This window comes from Bos mutus, chromosome 10 (assembly GCF_027580195.1).
Source record: "Bos mutus isolate GX-2022 chromosome 10, NWIPB_WYAK_1.1, whole genome shotgun sequence".
In the NCBI taxonomy this organism is placed as follows: domain Eukaryota; kingdom Metazoa; phylum Chordata; class Mammalia; order Artiodactyla; family Bovidae; genus Bos; species Bos mutus.
Window position 1 is genome coordinate 85,665,093 of NC_091626.1, and position 24,016 is coordinate 85,689,108.

Below are 24,016 nucleotides of genomic sequence, written 5' to 3' on the forward strand. Positions count from 1 at the left end.
TTCAGGGGTTGGCCAGGCGCACACGTGGGTGATAGTTGGACCAGGAGGCACGATTAGCACGTGCAAAGGCTCGGAGGCGTGGGGGAGCGTGGCATGTTCAAAGACACAGAGAGTCTGGGGTGGTCGTGGTGGGGGTACCTTGTGGGTGTGTGGAGCAGCAGAAGGTGAGGTTGGAGAGGAGGTGTCCATGCAGTGGGCGCCTTCTCTGCCCACACTGCCTTCCCGCCTACCTGCCCACCCTCGTCACGCTGTCACCGAAGCCGGCTGCTAACCCTTCCTCGCCCCACTCACGGTGTGGCGCTCAGCACACAGTGCTGAGTACTGTCTGACACTGTGGTGGTTTGGAGAGAAGTCTGGCTCTCCCTGAAGTCTTCTTGGGAGGTTGTTTTACTTCCTGCATTCCCCCTGGCCTGCCCCCAGGCCACGGGGTCGGCCCTGACACCCAGCCCTCAGCATTCAGCACAGTGCTCTTGCGTGTAGTTGATTCTCAGTAAAAATTGGTGGGTTGACGTAACTAATCACAGACGCTTAGAAACTGGAAACGTCTCTAACGCTTTATGCCCGATTGAGACGTAGTTTTTCGCAAACAAGCTCTTCTGAAATTTTTTTAGTCTGTGAACAGTCTGTCTGACAGGCCTCTCGGGTTGCAGGGGCCTCACAGCTCCTGACGCGGAAATGCTCTACATGCAGGAGGTAGAGAGAATGGATGGCTATGGGGAAGAGAGCTACCCTGCCAAGGTAAGCGAGGCCCGAAGACGGGGCCCTCCGAAGCGCGCCGGAGTCGTCCCAGCGGGTTAGCGGGGAGGCCAGGGACGCTGCGCTGCCCGAAGCCCGAGATGTGCAGACATTTGGAAATGTGAAAGCTGAGGTCCTCGTGGCCGAAGTTTTCTCGCAAAAGAGATATTCCTGTTTTGTCGTTTGTTCTTGGAATTACTCTTGGAATAGAATTCCTTAAGGAGCCCACCTGTTTTTCATATGTGTTTCCAGGGTGACACATTTATACCTTGCAGACTTTCCCCCTCAGGGGAGGTCTCCCAAGCCTTTTCCACATGGGACACAAGAGTGGGGGTAGGTGGGCCCCTGGGGCCCCGTGTCTCTGCCGCCCCCAGTGTTTCCTTGTCTGCTTTCTCCTCCTAGGACAGCCAAGGCAGCGACATATCCATCGGAGCGTGTCTCGAAGGCGTCTTTGTGAAGCACAAGAGCGGGAGGCCCCCTGTGGTATTCAGGTACTTTTCTTTCTGCGCACTTTAGTGGCTCCTGTAGGTGATTGGGTTTTGATCCCTGTGCTAATTGTACTGCTCACAAGTAAGTGTCTCCCAATGGAAACATGCCCTTCTTAGAATAAAATTGCACCTGACCACAATAGTTATAAGATACTTAATTCAAAACTAAATTGCAGAAAACTGTTTATAATGGTGGCCTGCTTAGGAAATGTTTAAAGACATGTGACCCTTTTCTTACCATATGGAGGCCATTCTTTGTGTGTGAATTTTTCTTTTCTTTTCTTTTTTTTTCTATGTGAAGTATGAGTATTTATTTCAGGGTTTAGATCCCAGTCGATTTCAAAAACAAAATCCGATTTCTCTCCTCAGTAGCTGAGGCTTGCATGTTAGGATGAGTTCCTGGAGGCTGAAGGGCTCTGTGCCCTTAGAAACACGTTTCATCAGGTTCAGCATAAAGTCCCTGGTGCCCACTGTACCCCAGCCTTAGGGGAAAGAAACAAAATTCACCACTGTGGGGCTGAACAAATGCACACGCACTCATGTAAATGAGCAGCGCATTTTTCATTTGAGCTCTGGTTTCCCCGGCTATTTCTCATGGGAAATCTAGGCTTTCCCTGATTCTAGTTGGAACCAAAATTCCTAAAATACCAACATTTAAATTACTTTTTGTAATGTAGATTTTTCTTCTCTTGATTATAAAAAGAGTGGTACTCTTCATTTGTGGAAATCTTAGAATGTAGTCTAGTCAGGAGGACAGAGGACAGATGGCAGTGTGCTAAGCGTGGCTGGCTTGCAGCAGCGAGATTTCAGGCGAAGGCAGTTCCCTTTTCAGTATTCTGTGTCCCTTCACTTCCTTTGCTCTCCTGCCTTTGGGGGTCTGAATGATTCTCCCTGGTGATTGTGACCATGGAGCGTGTGCCCAGCTTGGGGAACAGGTCCTCGCTCTTGGACCGTCCTGCCCTGGCTCAGGTGGCTCCCGAGGGCAGTTGCTCTCAGGTCCCCAGGCTGCTCACTGTCTGCCCAGCACGCTCAGTTGCAGGGCAGGGGGCAGAGATGGATCTGGCTGGCACCGAAGGGAAGGACCCTGACATTGCTCGAAAGGTCACAGGAACATGGGAGACACCCCCCTGGGCTTCCTTTACCTCACTGGATAGGAAGTTCTAAAATGCCTTCTTTAATATGACACTCATAATCTTTCGGTTTAGCAATTAGAGACTTCCCTGAAGGTCCAGTGGTCAAGACTCTGCACTTCCAATGCGTGGGGCTTGGGTTTGACCCCTGGTCAGGGAACTAAGATCCCACATGCTCTGTACGCAGTGCATCCAGAAAATTAAAACACAAAAGCAATGAAGTACCAAGTTATTGTGAATGAATTTTATTTATTTCAATAAACTTAAATCTAATTAGATAGAGAAGGATAAAGGGGTAAAATTTTTTCTTCCAGACCTGTTTTTCCCTTTGTAAAAATTATGCAGTGTGTAATAAGATATTAATATATAAAACCTTAACATGCTAAAATACAGTTAGAAAGGTCAGAATTGGAGTTTGAATCCTGGTGAACACCCCCAGAATAGTTCACTCTTTGGGCTCCCATCATCTGAACTTTCTGTTGGCCCTGCTTCACCAGCTTTGTAGAGCATCTCTGCTCCACCTCGGGGTCTTATTTTGCCCTGTGTACCAGAAGGTAACAATGCTTGTTAGGTCTGTGCTCTCCACCCGCCAGAGCCCCTCTGAGGGCGGCGCTGCCCCTCGCCCATCTTCGTGCCCCAGGACCGAACACAGGGTGCCCGGTATCGTCACAGCGGGTGCCCGCTAAAGCGTTTGTTGAATGAACGAAGGCAGCTGAGAGTGGGATATTTGATCAAACTAGTCCAGCAAACGAGGATGAGTAAAGTTTACATTTTTATGTATTTATTTTGGCCTAGCTGTGCAGCATGTGGGATCTTAGTTTCCTGACTGGGGATCAAACCCTTGCCCCCTGCATTGGAAGCGTGGGGTCTCAACCACTGGACCCCCAGGGAAGTCCCGAGCTTACAGTTCTGAATACTCTGCCTCTGTTTTAGTATACATGTGTTACTTTTTGTACCTCTGTGTTGTCACTTCAATTATAAAATGCATGCTAGCCAATTAAAGCCCTGTTTTCTTCCTAAAATGATAAAAAATAATAGGTTATACATTAAGCTCAAAAAGGAAAAAAAATCTTATCTTCTGTCTCTTAGTAAAAATCTGAGTACTTATATGACCATTTTCTGCTTGTTGTTCTTCAGGTGGCATGATATTGCTAACATGTCCCACAATAAGTCCTTTTTTGCATTAGAGCTGGCAAATAAAGAGGAGACCATCCAGTTTCAAACTGTGAGTAAACATTAGGAATCTGCATGGACTGTTTTTCCTAAAAGTTAACATTTCTGTGGGTATGTTTGGGGGAGTAGCTTTAAAATGATAGTTTTTCATAGTTTATGAAACATAAAATTTTATTCTTTGTAACATTTTGCATAATCGCATTTAGCAAAGTTGCTCAGTAAATACTGTTGAATGAATTGAGTCTTTGGATAAATACTCAGTTTATTAAGTATGATTAGGATGACCTTTAAATTACATACATAGGCTCAGCTATAAAGAATCTGCCTGCAGTGCAGGATACGGGGTTCGATCCCTGGGTCGGAATGATCCCCTGGAGGAGGGCATAGCGACCCACTCCAGTATTCTTGCCTGGAGAACCCCATGGACAGAGGAGCCTGTATGGTCCGTGGGGTCGCACAGAGTCGGACACGACTGAGCGACTAAGCACACAGGAGCACAAGTAGGGAAGAAAGGAAACACTGGCATCTTGGCTCCCACTGATACGAATAGCTCTGTAGAAATACTGTTTCACAGTTACCTTTACTCTCTTGACAAAAGCCATGAGTCTGAGTTACTTCTTTTAAAAATGTCTTTGAGTATCTGTTTGTCAATAATAAAATGTTTTGTTTAGTCACATCTTTGAGTAAAAATAAAAGATGACATTTTCATAATTTAAATATTTCTAAGTCATCCAGAAACTGTTACTATAAGAATCATACTATTGAGAGCTTTTTGTTGGTCTTCATAATTTTTTTTTAAGGTACTGAAACTTTTATTAAACCCTTGTTAGACACCACACTTTGAGCCAAGCACCCTATGTACACTTCCCCCAAAAGTGTGAAAGAGTCGTGTCTGACTCTTTGCGACCCAGTGGTCTGTAGCCTACCAGGCTCCTGTGTCCATGGGATTTTCCAGGCAAGAATACTGGAGTGGGTTGCCATTTCCTTCTCCAGGTGGTCTTCATAGTTTGAATCCTAATTACAACATTCATATGAGGAGTGCAGTGGTAGAAAATGCAAGAATCACTGTGTGTTAGAAGTGACTTTGGTATACCATGTCACCCGTGTCTGTCTTGTTCTCAGATGAGGTCTGTATCAAGTTGTAGATGTCCTTTGCTTTACTTCGTGCGTCTTTTGTTTGCTAGGAAGACATGGAAACAGCAAAATACGTCTGGAGACTCTGTGTTGCGCGACATAAATTTTACAGACTAAATCAGTGCAGCCTGTAAGTATACCCTGCCCGTGGATACTGGAAAATGATGCCCTTAAAAGTTTTCATCCTGAGCTATAGGGTATCATCTATAAGGGCAATTTTTTTTAAGAAGATAACTTTTGAATGACATTTTTATAATAATCTCTTTGCTTTTGTATGTTAAAATTTTATTTCTCAGTTATTTTTCATTTTAGCTTTGGACCAACCTCTAGTATCTACAAATAGGCCTCTAAGATTTCTTTCAACTAGTAACACAATTATTCTAATTCTTGAAAGCTAAAAGGAAAAAAATTTTTTTAATCAACACTTTGAGTCATAAAAGCTCATTCAGCTCTTCCAGCCATTTGAAGAATTTACACCCCTTCTTAATGTACATTTTTCCTAGCCCCATGGGTCTGCCCCTTTCTGCTGGGTCATTCCTGTCAGGACGCAAACATGCTGTCACATTTTACCTCTAAACACATCTTCCCCGTTTCCACATCCCTGTAGCCACAGTGCTGTATCTTTCTTCTTTTCTCTTGGAAAGAGTTGCATCATCTTTCTCTCTCCCCTCCCTCCCACCGTTTCCCTTAAGCCACCTCCTCACTGACGCCCCTGTCAGAGTAACGGAGACTTTCACCCAGTGGCCATTTGATGAGCTCTTCACTTGAGTGCTGGGCGGCACCAAACCCCTGCCTGCCCCTTCCTCCCTGCACCCCGATCGGTGCTCCTCCTTGGCTGCCAGGACCCTCTTCTGCTTTTTCTCTTTCTGAGGCTGTTTCTTCTCTGTGCTCCTCCTTGGCTGCCAGGACCCCCTTCTCCTGCTTTTTCTCTTTCTGAGGCTGTTTCTTCTCCGTGCTCCTCCTTGGCTGCCAGGACCCCCTTCTCCTGCTTTTTCTCTTTCTGAGGCTGTTTCTTCTCCGTGCTCCTCCTTGGCTGCCAGGACCCCCTTCTCCTGCCTTTTCTCTTTCTGAGGCTGTTTCTTCTCCGTGCTCCTCCTTGGCTGCCAGGACCCCCTTCCTGCCTTTTTCTTTCTGAGGCTGCCTTTTCTCCTTTCAGGACCCTCTTCTCCTGCCTTTTCTCTTTCTGAGGCTGTTTCTTCTCCGTGCTCCTCCTTGGCTGCCAGGACCCTCTTCTCCTGCCTTTTCTCTTTCTGAGGCTGTTTCTTCTCCGTGCTCCTCCTTGGCTGCCAGGACCCCGTTCTCCTGCCTTTTCTCTTTCTGAGGCTGTTTCTTCTCTGTCACCTTGGCTGCTTTCACCCCCGGACCTCTTCTCGTCTACACTCACCCTGTAGGGGATTCGGCCTGACCTGGTTCGTAGCAGCATCTGTACCTACAGTGCACCTGACTTTGTCGCTAGCCTGTCTTCCCGAGAGCTCTCCACTCGCACCCCCGGCTGCCTCCTTGGCATCTCCACTTGGGTGCCTCACAGGCTTGTCCGATTTGGTAAAGTGCCTAAAGCCAGACTCTCTGCCCACGGCTCGCCTTCCTGCCCGAGTTTGCTGCTCCTGCTCCTGCCTGTTTGCTCAGGCGGCGGCACAGCACAGGCACCACCAGCCCGGGAGCTAGAACTCCTCCTCATTCCTGCTTCCCTTCCCTGCCACGCGGAGTTCGTCCCTGCGCTCCGCGAACTCTGTACCTTCAAAATGTCTCTCAATCGGGCCATCTTGACAGTCCTTCAGCAGGTAACTTGGTGCCGGCTGCCCTGGCTCTCACCTGGAATACTGCCGCAGCTCTCTGGCTGTTTCTGGGCCTCCCTGCCTGTAGCCGACTCTGCATCGTCAGCCGGAATCCTCTCACTCTGCCTAAGGCCCTGCACTGACTCGCCCTCGTCCTTGGAAGCGCAAAGCCGCGTGTGCGCTGTGCTTGCCTGGTTCCACTGTTCCCTCTGCCCTCCTTGCTCACCCACTCCAGCCACACTACTATCCTTTCTGGTCTGTGAGCGTGCCCTCTGTCCGTCCGACCCCCTCCCCTCCCCAGTCTTCACGTACTGGCCCCGCATTGCATCAGGGTCTCTTAAGAGGTGCCCTTCATCAGCGGTTTTTTTGTTTGTTTTAAATATTTATCTGGCTGTGCCGGGTCTTAGTTGTGGCATGTGGGATCTAGTTCTGACTGGGGATTGAACTCAAGCTCCCTGCATTGTAAGTGCAGGGTCTTAGCCAGGGGCCCCCAGGCAAGGCCCAGAGAGGCGGTTCTTGACCACCCCGGCACCCGTCTCCATCTGCTACCTGTTTCCCCTTCATGGCCCGCAGCCCCCTGATCTGGGTAACCCCTCTCTGTGGTCTGCATCCCCTCCCAGCCATCCGCCCTCGGCCTGTCTGTAGAGCCCAGACCGCGCCCCTCTTGTTAACCCCTGTATTCCCGGTGCTGAGCAAGGGCCTTGCTCCCCGGGGGCCTTGACGGATTTGCCGAGTGAACGCGGGGAAGCGAGTGTTACGCGCCCTGCCCCGGGATGTGTGTGGTGCTGTCAGAGCCCTTGGGAGAAGGGTACCTAACCGGATGCACAGGCTCGGAGAGGCTTCCCGGCAGAAGGCCACGTGAAGCAGAGCGGTTCCGCTCCTTCCCCACCCCTGTTCTTGAAGCCCTGCCCTCTGCTCCAGCTCACCAGCTGGCCCCCAGTCAGCCTGCTGGCCCTGTTGCGCCTGCTCTGGGCAGTCTCCTTAACCGATGAGCCAAACGTGCAGCTTTGCTCCCAGTCATCGCTCAGGCCCACGTCTGTGCTGTCCTCGCCTCTAGCCCGCCTCCTCCGGGCCTAGTGCCCCGCCGAGCCTCCGTCCTGGCTCCCAGGGCCCTCGGTCCCTGCCCTGCCGGTGCCCCTCACGGCCCCAGGCCTTCGCCGGGCGCCCGCCCTCCTGTTCTCAGGCGGGCTCACCCTCATTCCTGCAGATCCAGAGTGAGCGCTGCTGCCCGGCCGCCGCGCGGTGCCTGTCGCGTACCGCGCTCAGTGCTGCTTTTCCTGCCGCTTATCACGTGGTTCAGTCGGCGCTTCCTGTGTCAGGCGCCATGTGGCCCGCCTTCGTCTCTGGCTTCACAGCAGCCCGTCTGCACTGTCCAGGTGCCCATTCACAGGGACGCTGTGGAGATAGACAAGCGCGGACTCGCGCCCTACCACGCTGGCTGGCAGCTGGGAGCAGGGTCGGGAGTCCGGGCCGTGGGCCCTGCCCGGGCCGAGCCTCGCGGGCCCGGCGCGTCCGTCCGCCGGGGCTGGGGGCGCAGGGCTCCTCCCTCGAGTCTTCAGGCCCGGGCGTCCGGCGGGGCCGGGGCCGGCTTCCGAGTGACGAGCCTGAAGCAGGCTCGGGAAGTCCGGGGGGACGAGCCGTCCTGCTCCCCGCCGCCGTCCTTTCATTCCTGACGGAAGGACGGCTTGTACCTTAGGGCCCGTTAAGGAGAGGCGCTCCGCGGTTCATGGGCCCCAGTGTGAAGGAGCAGCGGTGCGAAGAGAAATAGGCAGGCCCGGCTTGGGGCCGGGAAGGACGTCCGCTGGGGAGGACCATCCAGCAATTAATTAGCCCTGAGGCCCCGGGTTCCCTGCATCCCCGTTCCCTCCACCGTCCTTTCATATGAGATGAGTCCCGCTGCTTCTGCCGCCGGGGCCGCGGAAAACGCGAACCCCCAGGCGCAGCGGCCTCCTTCCCCGTGGCCGCCGCCACCTCTGCCTGCTGCGGGGCTCGGGGCTCCCGCACCTTTGTGTGAGGAGGGCGCCCCCTCGCGGCGGGCTCCGCTGCGCCGGGGTCCCGTGCGGTGGCATCTGGGGCTCCTCCGCACCGGGCTGTTACGGGCGTGGGTGGCAATGCTTTGTGTGTATACGTGTGTTCCGCTCAGAGCAGTACGTGTGCAGTCTCCTGGGCCACAGCCCTTTCGTAGATGTAAAGCCTTTCATAAGTTTAAGAGTATTCGTAATAATGAGCCATCATTCCCTCAGCTCACTTCCCCCCACCTCCCCTGGAAATTGATGGAGAATCAGTCATTTGAAATAAACCATAAGATAGAATCTTTTTCCAGTAGGCATCCCTGTTGGTTGGTGGTTAATACCTTTTTAAAAGAGTTTTTTGGCAAATCACCCCTTGGTAACAGTTTTAAAGTTCAGAAGGAAAATAAATAATTTATGTGTGTGTGGGGGTAAATGACTCAGTCTTAGCTCATTTTTTAAAAATAATATTACTATTTATTCCCAAATATAAATAAAACCACATTTATATTAGATCCTCATTTGAATATGTTACATTTGTATAAGGAAAATGAGTATTTTTAAAATGAAATAATTATATGTAAAGGTCTATTTTCTACATTTTGCTTTTAATTTCCGTACGTGTTAAATCATGGAAGTCCATTTTCATGAACTATTGCTATGAAATAATTTACGATGGAAGATACCCTCTTCATTCTACAGGAAGTGAATGTAGCACTCGATCCCCAGGTGAAGAGAAATGAATTTTTTTTTGGCTGTGCTTGGCCTTCGTTGCAGCACTTGGACTCAGTTGGCCTGTGACACGTGGGCTCTTAGTTCCCCGACCAGGGATTGAACTGACCCTCCTGCATGCAGAGCCAGCCACTGGACCACCAGGGGAATCCCTCTCTTTGCTTTCTTAATTTATAGTGTGAGGATAATGTGAGTTTTATTTAGCATTTCTTTAGAGTTGGAATAGGAATTAAATGAGGTAGTGACAGTTTCTTAGGTCAAATGACTTCTCTCCCCTTCTCTGCCACCCCAAGCCGCAGACCCATTCATGCTATCATTGACCTGTTGAATTTGCATGAGAAGAATCAGAGGGAAAAGGAATCTTGAGAGGGTGCTTGGTGTGTGGGAGGCTCTTTCTCTCCTCTCTGGGGAGAGCGGGGGAAGGGGAGTCTAGTGTCCCCAAACCTGCAAAGCCGAGTGGCAGAAGTTTCCACAGACTTTCTCTAGAGGAGGAGGTTGAATTCCTGTCGCCAGTGGGCTCCTTGCTCAGCCTTGTCAGCATTGGCGAGTGTTCCTGCAGTTTAAGGCTACTGGCAAATATAGCAGCCAGTCTGTTCTGGAGACTTCTGTGATCAGGAGATGCACTGGCCCTGCCCGGAGGGAGCTGGGGCTGTCCCCCTTCTTGGCCTACTACAGGGTTTTTGAAGACACCGTGAGAAGCCTGGAAGAAGAGAAAGCCCCTGTCCCATTAAAGGAAGGTCACTGAGGTCAATATTTTCTGGGTATTTCCACTAACCAACATATTTTTTGTGCATCAAAATCTCACTCCTCTATAGCTTGAAATATACAAGAAACAAAGCTCACAAAGCAAAAGTCAGCTCTTGGAAATTTACTGTCTTTATAGCTCAAGTGTAAGTTGTAAGTGAAAGTTAGTTGCACAATCATGTCCAACGCTGGGAGTCCGTGGACTGCAGCCTGTCCTGCTCTTCTGTCCGTGGAATTTTCCAGGCAAGAGTACTGGAGTGGGTTGCCATTTCCTTCTCCATGGGATCTTCCTGACTTGTGGATTGAACCTGGGTCTTATGCATTACAGGTAGATTCTTTACCAACTGAGTCACTAGGGAAGCCCAAGTGAAAGTCGCTCAGTCGTGTCCGACTCTTTGTGACCCCATGGTCTATACAGCCCATGGAATTCTCCAGGCCAGAATACTGGAGTGGGTAGCCATTCCCTTCTCCAGTGGATCTTCTTGACCCAGGGATTGAGCTGGGGTCTCCTGCATTGCAGGTGGATTCTTTACCAGCTGAGTCACAAGGGAAGCCCAAGAATACTGGAGTGGGTAGCCTTTCCTTTCTCCAGTGGATCTTCCTGACCCAGGGGTTGAGCCGGGGTCTCCTGCATTGCAGGCGGGTTCTTTCCCAGCTGAGCGTCAGGGAAGCCCAGATTGTAAGTGCTTAGCCGTAAGCATCCATTGCAGTCCTCACTCACTGTCTCCTTCACTTGTTCAGCACACATTTGGCAGCTTCCTTGTGTGCCAGGCACCAGTGGCACAATGGTGTGTCCTTTGCCTCGGTGGAGCCCATGTGTCTGTTGGGGTGGGGAGGGGGCGTCAGGTAATCAGCTATTAGGAGCGTGTGCTCAGGAATCTGACAGACCCGCCCGGTTCTGATGCCAGTTCTGCTTATTTGCCATGTGACCAGGAACAATTTACTTAATCTAAATATCCATTTCCTTATCTGTAAGGAAAGATACCCACCAGCCTCCTTCTCAGGGTTGGTGTTTGGATTCCCCGAGGTAATCGTGTATAGCCTTTCGCACTGTTTCAGTAAGTAATGTCATTTGTTTTACTTGGGCTAGCAACCTTTTCTTCTTGTGTCTTCTCCAATACACACATTCCAGTGATTTCCAGCCCCCCCGAAATCTTTAGCTGTCTCATTTTTAGAAGCACCCACCAGCATAGTAACTGCCCCTAAACACTACCAACTGTTCACCGTTCTCTCTTGTGTACTCAGTTTAGCTGGTCTCCTAGAAAACTGCTTTGACAAGGATTTTGGCAAGAAGAAAAAGGAGGTTAGAACATGTAGACCCGATGGAGAGGCTGCCTACGTCAGCTGGGCAGCAGGAAGACGTGCTGGTTTGTTTTTAGCAGAAGTGGCCTCTGCAGTGCCGCCTCCACCCTGGGGGCTGCCAGCAGGCGCCAGGATAGACCCCCGTGTGGGGTGCCGCCTCCACCCTGGGGGCTGCCAGCAGGCGCCAGGATAGACCCCCGTGTGGGGTGCCGCCTCCACCCTGGGGGCTGCCAGCAGGCGCCAGGATAGACCCCCATGCGGAGTGCCGCCTCTGCTCCGAAGCTCACATCCTTGGGCTTCGTGTTTAACAGACTTTGTTTTTGTGTCCGGCTGGGCAACTCTGGACACCTCGTTGGAAGATCCTATCAACGGCCATTTTCCTCATCTCTGTGTTTTGAATTTGTAGTCCTTTTAAGGTTTAGTCAATTTAGTGAGTCTCTGGACTAAATATAAACTTCAGAGGCCAACTAGGATGGCCTAAATCTAGCCCTGATGATGGAGAGTAAAGGAAAAGTAAACCTCGAGGCTGCAGAATGCAGTGTCTTCAAGTCCTGAATGCTAAATTGAAGAATGTATTAACGTGCAGTTAAGGATCGTCCCTGGTGGCCTGATGGTAAAGAATCCAGCCTGCCAATGCAGAAGGGCTTGGTCTCTGTCCCTGGAGGGCTGCAGTCCACGGGGCAAAGTGTCAGACACGACCCAGCAACTGAGCAACAGCAGTGTGCAGTTAAGGAGCGTTTTAAAAGAGAACTGACACACACTAACACGTGTGCAATAGATGGTGGGAATCCGCTGTGACTCAGGAACTCAGACCGGGGTTTGATCATGATGCAGTTGGGTTTGATCATGATGACAACTGTGACCTCTGTGACAACTAGAGGGGTGGGAGGGGGAGGGAGGCTCGAGCAAGGGGACGTGTGTATACCTGTGTCTGATCCATGTTGATGTATGGCGGAAACCATCACAATATTGTAATTACCTTTCAATTAAAAATAAGAGGGGAAAAAAGGCTCAGATACACCCTCCTGACTTTACTAATGTTTTACCAACTGATGTGGGTATTTTTGCAATCTAATGGAATTGACATCCATTTTATTTTTGTTGCATAATAATTACTGGCAGAATGGGAACATCCTTTGGAATAGAGACATCTATTCTTCATCAACAATCTTAATTCGTTCCAATGATAATAAAAGGAAGTTACTTTTAAAAATGTTTAATCAAAAAAAGTCAACTCATAAAAGCAGTTGCAGCTACTTGATAGTTCTATTAGGAGTAATTTTCTTTTACCTCAAAAATCTTGGAGAAGGCAATGGCACCCTACTCCAGTACTCTTGCCTGGAAAATCCCATGGACAGAGGAGCCTGGTAGGCTGCAGTCCATGGGGTCGCTAAGAGTCGGGCATGACTGAGCGACTTCACTTTCACTTTCCACTTTCATGCACTGGAGAAGGCAATGGCAACCCACTCCAGTGTTCTTGCCTGGAGAATCCCAGGGATGGGGGAGCCTGGTGGGCTGCCGTCTATGGGGTTGCACAGAGTCGGACACGACTGAAGCGACTTAGCAGCAAAAATCATATAAAAATTAGCTAATATTAAGGGATTTAATAGAAGAAATTAGTTGTTACAGTGCTGAAAATAATTTTTGAGACGAGACTTGAGGCTTGAGATGGTAAATTTACTGATTAAATGGAATTCATGTTCATTTTGTGATTACGGATTTTCTAATAATTAGTCCTTAGGAACACTATAACCAAGGATGACATTTTTTGTAATCTGTTATTACATGTCACATAAGCTTATGGGCCAGGAATATATGCTCAAAGGTTTTTCAAAAAGAGCTTTGACAAAATTGCATCATGATCAAACCCAAGAATCCTACGTGTATAGGTTCCTAGATCTTACTTGCAATAAAACTGACCACACACAAGAACAACAACAAAAATTCCTGCCTTTATCTTTAAAAGATAGATTCTGACAAAAGGAATTTTCTTTTTCTTCTTTGTGACCTATGTTTATTCAAAGATGGAGCTTGCTCTGAAAAGCTTAAAATCTCAAATTATCTGATAAATGTTAGCCAGGACTCCTGAATACTTTTCATTTCTTTTTTAAAAGTACACTTAAAACCAGAGAGAAGTTTCTTGCAAAGGAAAGTAAATGGAGTTACCACCAGCCCACTGAACCAACGTTCCTACTCTTTTGCTCTCCCTACCTTAGTTTCTTAGAGGAAATACCTATTCTTATGGAGAAGGGCATGGCAACCCCCTCCAGTATTCTTGCCTGGAGAATCCCATCGATGGAGAAGCCTGGTGGGCGACGGCCAGGGAGTCACAAAGAGTCGGACACAACTGAGCAGCTAACACACATACTCCTAAGTTTCCCAAGTTCCCAGCTTGTCTCTTGATCATGTGTGTGGTCCGCGGCTCACAGGCTCTCCATCAAAGGCACTCCATTGCTTCTGGCTGTGAGGCTGGCAGCTGGCGGTCCGTCCTGAGCGCTGAGAACGGAGGTGGTCAGCGCTGAGCCCAGCCCGCAGGAGAAGCGCGTTTGCGCCGTCTCTTCCCTGGGGTTGAGTCTGTGGCCCTCTGGCCTGGCGCCCCCTCCGCTCTGCTGCTGGTCGCTCCGGAGGGCCTGCCTGCATGGACCGGGGACAGCTCTTCCTGCCTGGTCCTGGGCTCGGCCAGGCGACCGACGGCTGCTCCTCGAGGCTCAGACCCTGGAGTGCAGCCGGGAGACCACCTGCCTTTTTTCTGATTGATGACTGGATGAGTTTGTCGCTTGGGAAGATTTATCCTTTACTTTCTTATTAGCATGTCTAGGAAGAGTGTGTGCATATGAGCACGTGTATATGTGTTTCTCAAAGACATGTCTTATCTTTACAGGCAAACTCAGACCGTCATAGTGAACCCAGTTAGGAGGAGGTCTTCTTCGAGGATGTCTCTGGTAGGAAAGAAGGAAAATTACAATTGCCTTTTTTTGTTTTAGTGCCGTCGCTTTCCTTAATAAAATACGCTTTTAGCAGTGTTCGTTTTTAGTTCGAACTGTTAAAGTATGCTGACATTTGACCAAAGAAATGGTGATTTTCTACAACTTAAGCCTAATATTTATATATGTAACATTTATTGTGTTATATATTTTAAAATATTAGGTCCAACCTAATACTAAAGATATTGACTATTAGCCAAGAGTAATCAGAAGTTAGTAGATATTTAAAATACTAGATGGTTTAGCTAATAAGATTAAAGATAGTACATATAAGTTTTTTCTAATTGATTGTTTATATAAGAATTCAGGAAACCTGTGTCTGTTCCTGCTTTCTTGTGCTGTCTGCTGCCTGATAACAGAGCATAGCGCTTAGCATTGCCTTTCTGGAAAACCCTGCAAAGGATAGATAGGGTAAGAGCTATAGGGTCTTGATATTTATTTTTCATATATGATACGTCAGGCTCCTTCAGAAGTTTCTCAGTGAAAAGAAAGAAGCCAGAAAAGAACTGTTTACACATGTTCCATAGACGATGTGTTTTAACCCTGTTTCCAACTTTCCGATTCTTAGCCCAAGCCGCAACCCTATGCGATGGCCGCCCCACCCCAGCTGCACTATAACGGACATTACACAGAACCGTACACCTCTTCCCTAGGTAAAGTACACCATTTCTGAAATGCCTTACAAAATTACTATAATTTGAATAAATCATGAAGGCTTGGAGACCTTGAAGCCAGGATAGTTTTTTGCCTGAAGTTATTACACAAATAACTTAAAAATTTAACTTCACAGAATTATTGTCATGATGATAGCCAACCTGTACTCATTAGAGTCAGTTTTTTGGGGATATGGGTAGTAAACATGTTGTATCAGATTCTGATGCTCAGATCTGATCCTGAATTTGGCCCATGGGCACTCCTTCAAACTGGCTCCCAAGTCCTGTTAACGTGTGCCCCATGGGCTCTGAGCGCTTCTGTGATTTCTGGCCCGGGAGGTCCCAGGCTTGTTCTGTGTTTTTTCCTGCCTGAGACCTTCCCATTGTAAACGATTATTTTCCTCTATTTATGTTTATCTTTCAAATGATGGGCATATTGAGTTATGTGAAGACAGGGCCTCTGAAGCTGTATCTCCAGCATTCATTTTACAAGCATTATTACTTTACTCTGTCCACAAGGCTCTGCTGTAAAGGCGGGGAGATGGATGCAGAGAGGTAATTCCACATCTTAAGAAGCTTAGATGTGGAAGCTAATAGAGGAGGATAACACAAGCACACAGATGACTTAGGTACAAAGGGAACAGGCATGTTGTGACGAGCGTGAGCTGGGCAGTCTGAGAAAGGCTTCCTGGAAAGAGGGGTGACTTCGAAAGGCGGGAGTGGCGAGCTCCCGGGTGGGGCCGCTGCCCCTGCTTTTGTGCGGGGGGTGACTGCGCCGGCACAGACGGCGAAGCGGGTGCTTGGACTCAGGCCCGCAGGGGACTGGAGGGCGGCGTGAGGGACCAGGAGGAGGGCGGTGGCGCGCTGTTGGCGCTGCGCCTTGTGTGTTGGGTGAGGTTCTCCGGGCGCGGGGTGGAGGGGCAGGGGGACGGATTCGACTGTGGAGTCCCAGAGTGTGCGCCTCGGGGGGTTGCTTTTACCTTCCTCACTGGCTTCTCCTCCTCCCACTCTGCCCTCCTGTGGCTTTGACACCCGCCCCCCACCCCCAAAAAATCTCTCTTTTCTTCAGTGTGTTTCCTCCCCGGTCCTCTCTTTTCCTCTCTCTGCGAGCCTCCTAATGTCTTCCTCTCCCTCCAGACTGCGGTGTGAACTGTCTCTTCTTTCATTTTCTCCCCACTTCTGAGAGCGCTACTCTGTGCCCCTTCTGCTTACTGGTTCCCCTTCCCCTCCCGTCTGTGCTGCTCCGCCAAGCTGCCCTCGCGCAGGTCCCACGCACCCTCCTTCCCATCGGACCCCAGCGTTCCAGCCTCTTCTGCGCGCTGGATGCTCTCCGCTCCTGCCCCCTTGGTGCTCCCTGTCCCGGAGGTCTGCCGAGGGCCCGCTCCCTCCACAGGCATCCGGTTGATCTCGTCTCATCCGCAGTTGGGGTCTCAGCAAGGAGGAGGACTGTCTGCGTTCCCCAGCCCACCTTTATTCCTGAGCTGCGGCCCCACGTGTCCCCTGTCCAACGGCCTGGGGGCCATTCAGGGGGCCAGCAGGACCGCGGGCTGAGTGGGAGCACTCGTAACATTATCTGCTGCCGCCACTTGCTGCAGTGGCATCCTGGAATTGAGCTCATCACCCTGCTCTATAAGGCCCTTTGCCAGGTTCCGTACTCCTTTATGGTGAAGTCACCCACTGGTTCCTGGGATTCCAAACTGTTTATAATGTTTCTTTTCTTTTTTTGCCTTCAGTACCCAGACAGTTGCAAATCCTCTTGCCTCTGATTAACTTCATGGAGCATCTGTTCCGTATCTCCTCCTCCCTATCCCTCTGCTCCTGCCAATGCAGTCTTTTTTTTTTTTGAGACCTCTCGTGAGTCGCTGCATCACAGGCGCTGACGTCCTCAGTTCCCACCCTCCGCGGTTCATCTGACACTCAGTGGCCGGGCTCATCCCATTTCCCTGACCATCGTCCGTGTCTAGTGTTCAGCATCCTCTGAGATGCCCCTCTGTGCTCCTGTTCCAGGTCTCACCTCCTGCGCCCGCTCTGAGCTCTCTCCAGCCACAGGCTCCTCCAGCCACTCCATGTCTGCCAAGTCTCCCGGCTGCCCGCCCCACTGTCACCCTTGGCGCCCTTTCCCTGCCTACCCCCTGCCCACGCGCTTCCGCCGGATGGCCTGTGCTGTGCTTGGGCACAGACTCAAACTCCCATGGCTTCTGCGGGAAAGCACACTCCTCCTTGGGTTACCCGCCCCCCTGCCCTGGCAGGAGGGCTCTGGGCCAGAGCCCCTTCCCTCTGGAAGGTTGGCCAGGGTGGCTGGAGGAGGAGGCAGGGGACTCTGTATCCTCTGTATCCTCTGCTCACATTCCCTTGACTGTGATTCCACAGGGAGGAGGGTACCCCGAGAGCAGTCAGAGCCAGGGGGCCCGACTGCTGGTGAAACTGCAACTGCCCGCTCTCCAGGTCCCGAGTGCTGTGTGTCCTGGAGGTGTCCCTGACCCCATCGCTCAGCCCCAGCCGGAAGCGCTCCTTCCCTCCCCCAGCTCCTGTGACACTGGGCTCCTTCACTCGCTACACTTCCCTCCTTCAGTTGCAACACTTCCTTGGGTTCCTGTGATTTTTGTGCTTACCTTTCCCTTTTTCTTTGGATCCTAATCATTCCCTACACCCTCCCCGCCCCGACTGCCCTGTTAGTTCTTAGCAGAGTCTTCTACACATCCGACTCATCATTGGATGGTTTGGGGGTGCGCAGAGCAGGACCAGCAGGTATCATGCTGGTCTAGGCGGGCGGGGGTGAGGCTGAGCGAGCGCTGGCAGCTGTGAGGAAAGGGGGCTCCACAGATGCAGACCTCGGGGTGCTCGCAAGACGGGAGAAGCTCGGTGCGATCGCAGGGAGAGCACAAGCTGCCTCTGAGGCCCTTGTCTCCATGGCTGTGTGTGCCGCCGGAATAGAAGCCACGCCTGAGACGCTGGCCTACTGTTCCCTTGGACAAAACCGTCATGAGGCTTTTGAGTCAGAAAAAGAATGTTTTTATCAGTGGCAACTATTCTCTGGTGTTCTTTCCATTGACGTGTTAGAAGTCACCCTGGGTAGTTTTCAGGTGAACTGCAGGCTGGACTGAAGAAGCAGGCCTCCTTCCAGCCCAAGCAGGCGCACACGCAGCGTCCGTGGACACGTGAGGTGCTCACTGTGACCCGTCTTACTCGGGCAGGGGCGGCTGTCTTTGCGGGGGTCTCCTTGGCTTCCCGCCCCTGCTGAGGTGTGCAGCTACCGGTGACACTCGAGGACCTCGTGAGGCTTAGATCCTGCTGAACTCCTTGCCCTGTTATCTTCATTCTGGAGGAATCTACACAGTCCGCCTTGAGTTTCATTTCAGGAAATGTTTACAGACAGCCGGTGCTTGAACTCGCTCAGCATCAGCAGGGCCACACACCTAGGGGTATTTCTGCTCTTAGCTCCCCAGATTTCTGGAAAGCCTGCTTTGTCTCTAGTAAAACAGTTTCACCAGCAGTCGGGCCCCCTGGCTCTGACTGCTCTCGGGGTACCCTCCTCCCTGTGGAATCACAGTCAAGGGAATGTGAGCAGAGGTTACAGAGGATACAGAGTCCCCTGCCTCCTCCTCCAGCCACCCTGGCCAACCTTCCAGAGGGAAGGGGCTCTGGCCCAGAGCCCTCTTGCCAGGGCAGGGGGGCGGGTAACCCAAGGAGGAGTGTGCTTTCCCGCAGAAGCCATGGGAGTTTGAGTCTGTGCCCAAGCACAGCACAGCCCATTTTGTGGTGGTGTAGTTGTACTCTTAATGCTGAACATTGATTTGGCTGTTCTTTACTGGGTGTGAGGTCCTGAATCCCACTCTTGGAGCAGGCAGAACCACCCCATTCTGGAGGTGAGGAGGCGAGGCGCCCAGAAACTGCGCGTCCAGGGTCCGGCGGTGTGAGTAGAGCCGCCGGGTCCCTTCAGCCTGGAGTTTCATAAACGTCATCAGCATTCGGGCCATCTCAGTGTTTGTCTTGAGTAATTGGTTCAGTTCAGTACATTCAGAAAAAAGCCTCATTATAAAATGCACGCTGTCTTGCCCCGCCCGCCCCCAGATAACCTCTTCGTGACCAACCAGAACGGCTTCTACGGTCACTCTCAGACCAGCCTGGATCGCGCGCAGGTGGAGCTCGGCGGGCGCGTCCGCAACGGCAGCGTGTACAGCGCGCACAGCACCAGCTCCTTGAATAGCCCGCAGCCCTACCTGCAGCCCTCGCCCGGGTCCTCGAACCCCAGCATCACGGGCAGCGACGTCCTGAGGCCCGACTACGTGCCCTCGCACCGGCACAGCGCCCTGATCCCGCCGTCCTACCGCCCGACCCCGGACTACGAGACGGTCATGAAGCAGCTGCAGCGCGGCGTGGCGCCGGCCGAGCGGCAGAGCCGCTCTCTGCGGAACCTCAGCCTGGTGTACAGCCAGCCCGAGATCCGCGAGCACGCGCGCCCGGGATCTCCACCCATGGCCCCCTGCGCCTTCAGCCTTAGCCACAGCTTCCACAGCCCGGCCCCCTACCCCTATGCCTCAGCGGCGGGGCGGCGCCCGGGGTTGGGTGCCGTGAGCGTGCCCGAGCTGACCAACGCACAGCTGCAGGCGCGCGACTGCCCGGCGCCCAGCATCCTGAGGACGCAGGTGTACCGCCCACCGCCCCCCTACCCGCACCCGCGGCCAGCCAACAGCACCCCGGACCTGTCCCGCCAGCCGCCCATCAGCAGCAGCAACCCCGACCTCATCACGCGCCGCGTGCACCACTCGGTGCAGACCTTCCAGGAGGACAGCTCGCCGGTGGCGCACTCGCTGCAGGAGGTGAGCGAGCCGCTGACGGCTGCCCGGCGCGCGCGGCTGCAGAAGCGCAACAGCGTCGAGCTGGCCGGCCTGGCGCACGGCCTCGAGGGCCTGCGGCTGCAGGAGAGGGCTGCACCGGCCCTGGCGGCGGGGGAGCGGGCGCTGCGGGCGGAGGACTGCGCCGCCGGGCTGCGGGGCAGCCTGCGAGGTGGGCATGGGAAGTCCCTGTCGGACGCCACCGTGCTGATCCACAGCAGCGATGAGGATGAGGACGAGGACCCCGAGGAGGGGCCCGCGCCGCCACTCGGCTCCCGGGGCGGCCGCCCCCCAGACGCCCCCCACGCCGCGCCCCTGGCCCCTGGGCCCCTGCACATCCTGGAGCCCCAGGCCCCAGGCGCCGCGCCTGGGGAGGGCCCGCGGCCCCGGCGGGACGGGCTCTTGTCGCCATCGGCGTCCGAGTCGGACCTTACCACGTCGGGGAGGTACCGCGCCCGGAGGGACTCCCTGCAGAAGAGGCCAGCGTCCGATCTCCTCTCCGCGAAGAAGAATGCAGTGGAAGGGCTTCCGCCTCTGGGGGTGAGCCGTGGGCCGTGCGGGGTGGGCGCGGGGGCCTCACCCCACAGCGTGGTGCCCCCTGCAAACCTGCCCTTCTCTGCACCGTCTGCCCTTTGTCCGTCTTGTCTTTGACTTCCGCGAGTTCTTAAAGCTTTTTCTTTTGAACTCCTTTCAAACAGCCCCGTAGCCCAGTAGACACACACATTTTACTCTATTTTTGCTTTATTTTGGAACACTCTTGAGTTTGGTTATCTTTGGAAATGATGGGGATTGACTAGAATCTTGGTGACATTGTTAGAGATAAGGCTTAGACCCAGGGAAAGGTGAACGTAGGGGGCTCTGTGGAGTAGGATAGGAGCAGTGGATGGGCGTATCCAGAAGGTGGTGCCAGGGGAGAGGAGTGAGGATTTCACGACTTGGGCCAAGACTGCCTTGTGAGCCACCGGTAAAAACAGCCTGCGGCTCAGTGGGCTCCTGTGGGGTCAGCGAGGCTCCCCTGAGGTGTCCTTAGTGGGTTCTGTGTGTCCCTGTCTGTGTGGGTGCAGCTTAAACTGCTGTGCTGTGACCTCTGGGGACTGGAGGGTGATTTTGGGCTGCTTCACTGAGACCAAAAACCCGAGCACCCCAGATGTCTTTAAAAGAGAGACTGAGTCAGCTGAGAGCCCAAGGAAGGCCCCTGGTAGAAAAATGCAGCTCCTTCATACTCGGTGTGATAAAGCACGCTGGTTTAAGCAGTTTGTTATCCACTTGAGGCAAACTAGGAAACAGCATAACATCATTTCTAGCTGGTGAAGGCCATTCCCAGAGCATTCCCGAGGGCAGAGCAGGCTGCTTCACTGTGTCCAGCTTACAACAGGCCTATTGTCTCTACAGATGAGAAAGTGGACTCTGCGATGCTGAGTAACTTTCCCAAGGTCACACAGCTAGTGAGGGACTGGATTTTAAACCTGTGTTTGTCTCTGTAGCTGGTTCTCCTCTCTTCTACACTGTTCTGTATAGAGGTTGTATTGTATATTTTAAAATATTGTGTACAGACCTGGGTTCGATCCCTGGGTCGGGAAGATCTGGAAAAGGACATGGCAACCCACTCCAGTATTCTAGCCTGGAGAATCCCATGGACTGAGGAGCCTTGCAGGCTACAGTCCACAGGGTCGCAGAGTTGGACACAGCTGAGCAACTAACACACACACACACACACACACTTTTTTATTAAGTAACAATTGCTTGTCTCAGCCTTGCTGTTCTCTGTCTTCCCACTGAAACCTTTTCACTGTGAGGCCCTCAGCGTTGCCCAGGCATTGGTGCCGTTTTCGTGTCCGCGTGTCCACTCTGGGTCATCTGGCTGCCTGGCTCAGGCTCCGCTCTGCTCAGGCCTCCGTCTCCCAGGTGCCCCTGTGTCCTGGCAGCTGGGGCCTCTGCCTCCAATTTCTGCCAGTCAGCATACTCAGACCTGAGGGCGCATCGAACTTGTGGTCCTGGCCTAGTGTATTATTAGATCCTCTGAGATGTCACAAACATCTTCACAGGCAGGAGGACAATTAGCACAGTACTGCAGTGGTTATGAAGTGCACGAGTGTACACAGACTCGAATGACTAACAGTTAGTACTGTGGATTTAAATATATTTTCTCTGAATGGTTTTGAACTGTAAGTTTGTCTTGAAAAATCAGTTACTTCACTTTTGGCTGTGCGGGATCTCTGTTACTGCGCATGGACTTTCTCCAGGGGCGGCTGGCAGGAGCCGCTCTGTAGTGGCGGGCAGGCTGCTCACCGCAGGGGCTCCTCGGGGCTCTGGGTGTGCAGGCTTCAGTGGCTGTGGCCCAGGCTCAGACACTGCAGCTTAGTTGTTTCGAGGCACGTGGGATCTTCCTGGACCAGGGGCTGAACCCCCCATGTTTCCTGCCTTGGCAGGTGGATTCTCCTCTAAATTGATTTTTAATTTTTCCTGGGAGTACATCCTTACTCAACTGCCTAACAGTAAAGGCCATTGTCTCAGGTTGCCTGAAGTGGAGGGGATGGCCCAGCGTTGGTGATTCGGGGCGGGACAGGGTGTGTATGTGTCTGCGGGATGAAATAACTGAGTCCTCACCAGCTGGTCCGGCCCTCTCGTAGTTGACACTCTTCGCTGATTGCATCAAGAACTGTGCCTAGTCTTAACGCAGGGCCTGAGTCTGGCCCCAGATGAGTAGAGCCCAGTATTCAAGCCTGTTGTCCCGGTGGTTTTTGAACAGGCCCAGGGAGTTCTGCTGAATCTGAGGACCTTGATTTGGGTTCTCCAAAGGTACGACTGCCCCCCTCCTTGGCTGGGAGGCCCCCAGTGTCAACCGTGTGACTGGGTCCTGCGTTTGCTCCCCTCGCTTGCGGCCCATGCACTTAAGTGCCCTGCGGCAGGTGGAATCCTCCCAGACCAGGGATCGAACCTGCGTCCCCTGCATCGGCCGACAGACTCCCGACCACTGAACCACCAGGGAAGCCTCCCCCCACCCCCCGCCCCGGTCTTTTCAAAAAAGGACGTTCTTACTTGAAGAACGGGAATGGCAGCCGTGGCCTGGGAATAGGTACAGGACCTAAGAGTGAAAGACTCGGCTGTGAGTCCGGACCTTGCCGTTCGCTGGTTCTCTCCCAGGGGGCCAGGCCCTTCACACCCAGCCCCTCGGCTCCTCCATCCGAGACCCAGGACGGGCACCCCTCCTCTGTCTTCTGTGGTGTGGCGTCAGGTCCCACTGAAGCCTCGGCTCCGAAAGTGTTTTCTGAATTCTGTCGTGCAGCCCGACTGACTTGAATGCAGGGTTTCTATTGTTTTGACCCTGTTTACCGTATACAAGGAGCCAGCTAGCTGGTGAGACCTTGGGCCAAGAACTTAATCTCTCTGACTCTTGTTTTTCATTTGTAACTGAGACAACCCCAGAGAGTTGTTGGAGGAAAAAAAGTGAGGTGCTGGTTCATAGAAAGTGCTTGGTCAAGTTTAACATATTACTGTGAGGTTGCATCATACGTTTAACTGACTGACTTCCCAAGAACTGGAGTCCAGCCCCCTGCTACCCCTCTGACCCCCCGTAGTAACTCCCGACGCCTTGGTGGTTTTAATGGTGATCACAGGCGAATGAACATACAATGTGAATTATGGTTCTGGGGGTTTAGTACTAAAAACAGTGGAATGAATGGCAGATAAGCAGGAACATTCCGGAGTTCTCCCCCGTCTCCACCTGCAGGGACTTGATTGCTATCCGGCAGACGTGGACGGGTGTGTTTACAGGAAGAGTTTCTGTCTCACCCTCAGTCTCGCGTGGTGGTTCTCACACGAGAAGCCACCATTCGGCCGGTACACTTAAAAGCACGTCCTCTGAGGGCTAAGTGAAGGGTGTTTGGGGTGAGCGTTGACTGTGAGCCCCTTTCTTCAAATACTGGCTTTAGAGCTGGCCTTACCAATCACCCAGCGCATGGTGCTGGGGCATTTCAGTCCTTCAGGCCGAGAAGTGCCGGGGCCACTTCTCCTGGCTGTCGGGAGCTGAGTTTTCCATTTTCAGGCTCTTGTGAGGCCGATTGACGTTAGCTGAGGTGGGAGAATTGGCCCCTGGAACCTGGCAGACGCCACCCGTCAGAACGGCCCCCACGCCCCCGACTGCTCACTGTCAGCCGCTCACCCGTCTCCTGCACAGCCGAGAATCCTGACGTTGTCACCCAGGCAGGAACCTTGTGGTCTGTGTGCCTTCCTCTCGGTCTCCCCCAAGGCTGACAGAGCTGGGGCAAAGGCGATCTCAGTTATGAGACAGAACTGAGGAAACCGCTGCTGTCAGAGGAGGG

The 24,016-nt window shown here is 52.3% G+C and overlaps 1 protein-coding gene across 6 annotated transcripts in view; it reads left to right on the forward strand.

The window, feature by feature from the left end:
• The window catches only part of PTPN21 (protein tyrosine phosphatase non-receptor type 21), a 77,584-nt gene that overhangs the window by 44,552 nt on the left and 9,016 nt on the right, over positions 1-24,016 (forward strand). For 5 of the 6 annotated variants that reach the window (XM_070378402.1, XM_070378403.1, XM_070378404.1 and 2 more), the window contains 7 exons: positions 651-738; positions 1,138-1,226; positions 3,491-3,578; positions 4,711-4,790; positions 14,104-14,164; positions 14,775-14,859; positions 18,931-20,234. In XM_070378402.1, coding sequence (XP_070234503.1) covers positions 651-738; positions 1,138-1,226; positions 3,491-3,578; positions 4,711-4,790; positions 14,104-14,164; positions 14,775-14,859; positions 18,931-20,234 — 1,795 coding nt within the window. Of the gene's footprint in view, positions 1-611; positions 739-1,137; positions 1,227-3,490; positions 3,579-4,710; positions 4,791-14,103; positions 14,165-14,774; positions 14,860-18,930; positions 20,235-24,016 lie in introns of all 6 variants that reach the window. The other variant, XM_070378407.1, reaches the window with a different exon arrangement.